Source organism: Urocitellus parryii, chromosome 4 (genome assembly GCF_045843805.1).
Source record: "Urocitellus parryii isolate mUroPar1 chromosome 4, mUroPar1.hap1, whole genome shotgun sequence".
NCBI lineage: Eukaryota > Metazoa > Chordata > Mammalia > Rodentia > Sciuridae > Urocitellus > Urocitellus parryii.
In genome coordinates this window covers 163,025,406-163,032,622 of record NC_135534.1, presented here as the reverse complement: position 1 = coordinate 163,032,622, position 7,217 = coordinate 163,025,406, and the positions used below count along the sequence as shown (strand labels likewise).

At 36.2% G+C, this 7,217-nt stretch overlaps 1 protein-coding gene across 1 annotated transcript; it reads right to left on the bottom strand.

The window, feature by feature from the left end:
* Positions 1–918: 918 nt before the first annotated feature.
* LOC144254330 (interferon beta-like) lies at positions 919–1,314 on the bottom strand. Its single transcript, XM_077797338.1, has one exon. The coding sequence runs from the start codon at positions 1,312–1,314 to the stop codon at positions 919–921; it is 396 nt and encodes a 131-aa protein (XP_077653464.1).
* Between the last annotated feature and the right edge of the window lie 5,903 nt (positions 1,315–7,217).

Genomic DNA, 7,217 nt, shown 5'->3' with positions numbered 1-7,217 from the left:
GCTTCAGAGATACAGAGAACCAGGAAAACTACATAAGATATTCCCAGAATTCTGTCTGACGAAGCTGGGATGCCAGGAGCAGACTTGGTTTTTGAGAAACAAAACTAGACAGATGGATAGAGTAGAAAGAAGGTTCCCCGCCCTCTATTCCCTTTCTCTTAAAACTGACAGACACATTCGAAAGTATGAGGACCAAAATCAAGTTACTTCATAAGTGTCAGAAAAGTACTCACCCTCAATCTTGAGGGCACACAGATATTTAAACTCCTCTCATGGGCAAAGCATTCCCCAGAAAAGGAATGGCTTAGGCAAACTACAAGAGCTATTATATCCCTTTGATTCACCTCAGCGCTAAATTCTAACTTTACAATCTTAGAGCTTGGAGCACAGAGCAGAAGCAATGGGCACCCCAGGTTTCCACTCCCAAGTCGTTTGCTCACCTACTCCCCTCCAATCCCACAGCATACAACCCACACTTATTGCCCATAAGGTTCAGATCCCCTTATTATGAAATACCTTGTATATTACATGTGGCTTCTTTGGAATTTAAATTCCTCAGGGGAAGTTAAATGTCAGGATTTTAAATTCTAGCATGGGCTGGAAATTCTACTATTTTGCAGGCACATTTTACAAAGAGCATCTAAGAGGTGTACTCAATATGTTAACAGGGGTTTTATAAATCAAATTGAAATTGAAACTAGCACATGGATTTTTGCACCATAAATAATTTATTTTCCAACATAAATATTTAAATAAATAATAAACATAACTGAATTCATAAATTAATTTAAAAAGTTAAAAACATCTATTTCTTTTCAAAGGCACCCCATTTGCTGTCTGTCACTGAATGAGCCTCTGCTAGTTGAAGAATACCTGAACTCATCGTCTGGTCCAGACATGGTGCATAGTGGGCCATCTTCAGTTTTGGAATTTGTCTTTAAGTTTGTTAATGAAGGAGAAGTTCCAGTAGAGTTCCTCTCTGACGATTGTCCAGGCACAGCTGCTGTACTCCTTGGCCTCCAGGTACGTCCAGATCCTCAAATAGTAGCTCTTCAGGGGCAGGATGGTCCCAGAGTATGCCTGGCTCTTGTTTTCCTCCCCCAGTTTCTCTACCACTGTTGTGTTCAGGAAGACCATCTGATGATGGAGTTCATGAAGGAGGTCTTTAATAATGGTCTCATTCCAGCCAGGGTTAGTGTAGCCTCCTTCAAATACATGAAAGATGTCCTGGAGCATCTCATACATGACAAAGACAGCGTGCTCCTTCTGGAACTGCTGTGGATGTTTGATCTCCTTGGGGATCTTGAAGTCCATCCTGTCACTGAGGCAGTCTGCAGGACTTCCATTCAACTGCTGTAGGAGCTTCTGACATTCCACACTGCTGTTGAACTGTTGGAGTCAAAACAGGTTGTAACCTGGGGAAAGAGCTGTGGAGGAGAAGCACAACAGGAGAGCCAGTTGGAGGATGCACCTGTTGTTCATGATGACAACCAGAACAGCACTGCCTACAATCTATGCAAGGTGGCACAGACTGCAAAGGTCTGCAATGTGAATGTCCTGGCTCCATGGGGATGGGCTATTTATATGGGATGGTCCTCTCTGTTTCAGAGGTATTTCTTACTTTCAGTTCTCCCTTTCATTTTTACTATCACTTTCTTCTTATTCCGAGAAGCAGCTTGGCAGGAAGAGGTCTTTAGCCAAGCCTTCATGAAATGTCAAGCCTGGAGCTGAGGCCAACCAGGGACGGACCAGTCCCACCCCTCCATTCAGACTCTCTGGCAAGGAGCCTGGAGCCCGCCATAGCAGAGAGGTGATGTCATCGGAGTTCAGCAGACAGAATTCCTTCCCAGCAGAATCCACTTTAGCAGGTGTGTGACTCCCTCCCCATCCAGATACAAGCAGCCAGGAAACTTCAGGGATCTCTCAGGGGGCATGTCTGTAGGGAAGCAGAGGGGATCCCCAACCCCCAAACCCCCATATCACCAGCAGTGACTCCCAAGGTCTTAGCCGCCAGTTTACCACAGCACTGGGGCTTAAATGGGACACGCGGTGGGGCTGCAAGTGTAACTAGATCTCTGGGGAACCGCTTCTGGTGAACAGGACCTGGCTGGCTGGCTGACAGGAGGAAGCGGGGGAAGGGCCGGAGAAGTGAACAGGCTCTGGACTGACAAGTCTGAGAGACTCCCAGGAGACACCTTACAGGGATTGCTATTGGCAGATAGAGGACAGAAGCTCCGCTCCAAGGGCACAGCTCCACCTACTGGAAGAGAAGAAAATGGATTTCTAAGACTTCAATTTTTTTTCTTCTTCTCTCTCTGTTCCTTTCTCCCCTTTTCCTTCTTTCTTTCTTTCCCGTTTCAAGTTTTATTGTTCTTTTCATTCTCCTCTAATCTATCTATCTCTCTCTCCTTCTTTCTTTTTAAGAGCACCTTCCTTCCCCTACCCCCCAACTTTCATCCCAAGCATTATGTTTTCCATTGCATGTAATTTTCTAAATGCAAATAGGTGAATGTTTTGAGGCTGTCTATAGGGCTCCTAAATACCTAGCTACTACCAACACCCTGATCCAATTGTCTGCTAGTATCCACCTGCAGTAGAGCAATCTTCTAAAGTAGCCAAGACATACTAACCCTCATACCTATAGAGAATCAGATGTGACTGTGTTACTATTACTGTCCTTGATGGAGTCTGCCTGCAAACGGGATATTCTGTCAAGGTATAGATAGGTAACAGCAGACATGCTTAAAAACGAGATGTTTGCTGTCCCTGGGAGAGTCTGCTCGCAAACGAGAGGCTTCTTCAAGGTTTAGATAGGTAACAACAGACATGCTTGAAAATGAGGTGTGTGCTGACCTTGGGAGAACTTGCCTGCAAACGGGATGTTCTGCCAAGTGGGCTAGGAGGGCGCTAAGAAAAATTTTTTATCTGTTCTAAACAAAGAGCAAAGCTCAGCATACTCCAGGCCGAAAGTAGATTAGCCATGAGAAGCGGGTCACTTCTGATTAGAAAGTAAAACTTCTGTGTGCTATGTTTAATTAGCTGAAAGACCTGATTTATTGAAGTTGGAAGGCTGCCTTTTTTGTTCACAATACTATAAAAAGATTGCTTGTACACAATAAAGAACTTTTTTTCTGCTGCTGCTTTGCTTGCTCTGCTTCTTCTTCTTCTTCTTCGTTTTCCCATGCTGACCTGCAAGTGAATTACTGCAACAATTGGCGCAGTCGACAGGATCCAGCACCGAAAGGGTAAGCACCCCAGGTTAAGAAAATGAAAGGGGGACTTTCGGGATAAAAAAAAAAATATTGAAAAGTAGCGCCCCAGGTTGAAAGAAACTTTAGGGGGACTTTCAGAACTAACAAATATTGAAAGATAGCGCCCCAGGTTGAAAGAAACTTTAGGGGGACTTTCAGAACTAACAAATATTGAAAGGTAGCGCCCCAGGTTGAAAGAAACTTTAGGGGGACTTTCAGAACTAACATGGGAAACTCCCAGTCCTTAAAGGAACAATAAATGGAGTTACTGCAGGGATTATTATATTCCATAGGTATAAAAACATCTCATAAGAGACTCAAGGAGTTATTTTAAATTATAGAATGTCATTGTCATTGGTTCCAGTATCAAACTAAGGTCCAGTTAAATTTTAGGGGAATAGAAATTGGTTCAAAAAGAGCTCCGTAAGCAGCATCAGGCTGGGAATGTTATTTCTTTGAAGATTTGGACATTGTGTAATGCTATTACTCAGGCATTACAATTATTAGAAAGCAATAATGAAAAGGGCTCTCTTTGTGAAAGACAAGTTAATACATCAAAATCTGATAATAAGATTAACAAAACGGAGCCCTAAGAAAATATTTGTGATACTATAGATGACTCTCCTAAATCAGATCTGGGCGATAAGAAAGATTCAAAAAGTTCAGATAGTGACTCCAATATGAAAGAAATTATGGAGGGCCTTTGTGGATAAAATGCGATTAAAAAAACAAAGATCCTCTCTTAACCCTACTGCTCCTTTTAATGCTTCTCTCTTTCCAATGACAGTATAGAGTTGATGTGTGTAGAGAACAACAACGTTTTTCATTTCCTCTTACTATGATACATGATGATGATGACGATCTTACAGCTCCTCCTGGTTGTATTGTTGATCCACCACATTTGTTTCCTATAACTAGACAACAAAACCTTCAAAATTCCCTATGATTGATGTTCACTATACTGCAGTGAAATACAAGTTTATAAAGGATTTAAAAGCTACAGCCTTTCAATATAGCCCTCAGTCTCCTTTTGTGTTAGATATGTTAGAAAATTTGGGAACTTCTAAATTACTTATTCCTTTGGATTGGGAGGCATTAGCCAAAACAGTTTTGGAGGGTAAGTTAATGGGGGAAGGTAATTACCATGCCTTTAGAGACAGGCTCAATATACAGATCCAGATCTTCTACAAGTTTGTCAGGTTTTCTTAAAAGCTTAGAGATGTATGATACCCACTGGTCAGGCACAACCTTCCTTTACTAAAACTATACAAGGGGCTACTGAAACTTACACTGATTTTCTTGCAAGACCGCGTACTTTTGTTATGAGGGCATGAGTCAAGATCAAATAACAAAGGTATTATTGGAAACATTAGCATTTGAAAATGCAAATCCTGAATGTAAGCATATTTTGGGGCCATTAAAAGGGCAAAAAGCTTCATTGAGTAAATATGTGAGAGCTTGTGCTGGAGTGGGAGGAATTGTACATCAAAGTTTCTGTTTCGTTGCAGCCATGGCTAGAGCCCTTAAACCCAATAAATCAGGAACTTGTTTCAATTGTGGAAAAACAGGTCATTTTAAAAGGGATTATAAAAAATAAAATTATATATATAAATAAATTTTATGATACTTTCTAATTACTGGCCGGTCATTTTTCTAGGACTCTTACTTTTTCCTAGATTCTGTATTTTTTGAGCTCATAATTTTGACCCTACAGACCTAAATTAATGTTTTTCTGATCAGTTCTATTTTGATCAACTGTGAAATATTTAAACATTACAATGGAAATTTCACCTAAAATAGCTACAAGGCCTTTATTGTGTTATGTGTACACATTTGTATTATATGTTGTATGTCTGTTTGTGTGTATGTCCATATGTCATGTACATGATATAAAGATTGATATATATGTAAAGAGCGCTCATAAAAATTTTTAAAAAATGGATCCAAATATTTTTAATTCACTGATTTATATGGTTCAATTTAAAATGGATAAACAGATAAAAATAAGACGTCTTTAACATGTTAATGACTGATATCCTTTGGTTCTAGGACTTTTCTTCAACAACAACAACAAAAAAAAATGGCTAACACGGTTCATTATACTTGTCTAATGTTTTGATAAAATAAGTAAATTAATTAGACATAAAATTATTTGTTTATAAATATTTGTTAAATATCTGATTGATTTACAAGGTTAATATGCTAAATGTTAAATATACCATTAAATGCTTTTAACTCCTTAAATTACATTAGATAACATTATTAATAATTTTTTAAGTTGGTAAATAATATAAATAAATAAATAAATGGTTCTTTATCATCCCTAATATTTAGACACTATATTTTCATAATATGGTAAACAAATGTGATTAATTGTGTACTACAAATAACAAAATATCTCTTATTAAAATGGAATAATTTGCCTAAATTCAAAAATTTTCAAAGATTATTTCTAAGTGTAAATAAAAAAGGGGTTAAAAAAATTAAAAGGTTCTAGATATAGATTTAATAAAAAAATGTGTTTCTGGAAGTAAGTAAATGAAAGGATTTAAACAAGTGATAAAGAAGGTCTATGTATGTTGGCTATATAGTTTTAAGTAAGTGATAAAAAAGGTCTGTGTACATTGGCTATATATGTAAATTTTTAAACAAATAATCTTGAAAAAAATAAGGATTATACAGATATGGTTAAACAACTGTTATTTTGCAATATTCTAATATGTTATTTCTTTAAGAGATAAACTTAATTAATATAAAAACATCAATAGTAATTATGGTACTATTACTCTTCTTTGTATATTAAATGTATTCATATTTTCCAGGTATACAAGTCATTAAGATAAAAGCTTTAAAAAAAATTATATCAAGCTGGTGTTCTCCAAAAGGTTGCATGGTAATTTTAGGTTTATAAAAATAACATATTGGAGATTTATTTATATCCTTTAATGTTCTATAACTAGGCCTATTATCAATAAGATATATAAAGTTTTATGTTACTTTTTACACTGAGGTACAATTTAAATGTAATTTTTAAGTTAATAAGAGCCTTATCTACATAAAGGTTAATATTATAAAACACAAAAACATTTTTCTATTTTTCTAAAAAAAGCTAAAAGCTTTCAGCCTTTCTTTATTTCATGTTTTAGATGTATTATCATATTGTGTTAGTTTTTACTCAAATAAACTTAAACAATTATTGATATAAAATTTATAATATAATATTTAAAAAAAATAATAAATTTTAAAAGTACAACACTTTACTTAAATTTATAATGAGCCCTACTTACCTAAGATAAGACTCTATGTCCTATCTGACTACATGTAAAAAATAACAACAAAAATAGTAGGCCAAATTTCAGTATATTTTACTCATATTAGAGCACATTCTACACTGCCAGGAGCATTAACTAAAAAAAAAAAAAAAATCAAAATGTTGATTAACTATTATTCCCCTCACAAAAGGCTCATCTAAATCATGCTTTACATCATACAAACACTAAAGGACTTTATAAAAAATACAAAATAACTGTTCATCATGTGCTCCTTTTAATATTCCTTACTGTCCTCCTGGTGTTAATCCAAGGGGACTCCATCCTAATGCCCTTTAACAAATGGATGTTGTTATAATTCAGTCATTTGGACAACTAAGATATGTACATCGTACTATTGACACTAATACTCATTTTCTTGGGCCACAGTTTATCTTAAAAAAAAAAAGAAAGAAAAAAAAGGCTGATGCAATCATTTCTCATTTATTATCTTGTTTTGCTATCATGGGAATTCCTTTAGAACTTAAACTGACAATGCACCTGCATATACCTCACAAAAATTACATTCATTTTTACAAAAGTATGACATTACACATATATTTGACATACCTTGTAATAGTCAGGGTCAAGCTATTATATAAAGGACAAATCATACGTTAAGAAAATACATACTAAAAATAAAAAGGGGGAATATGGC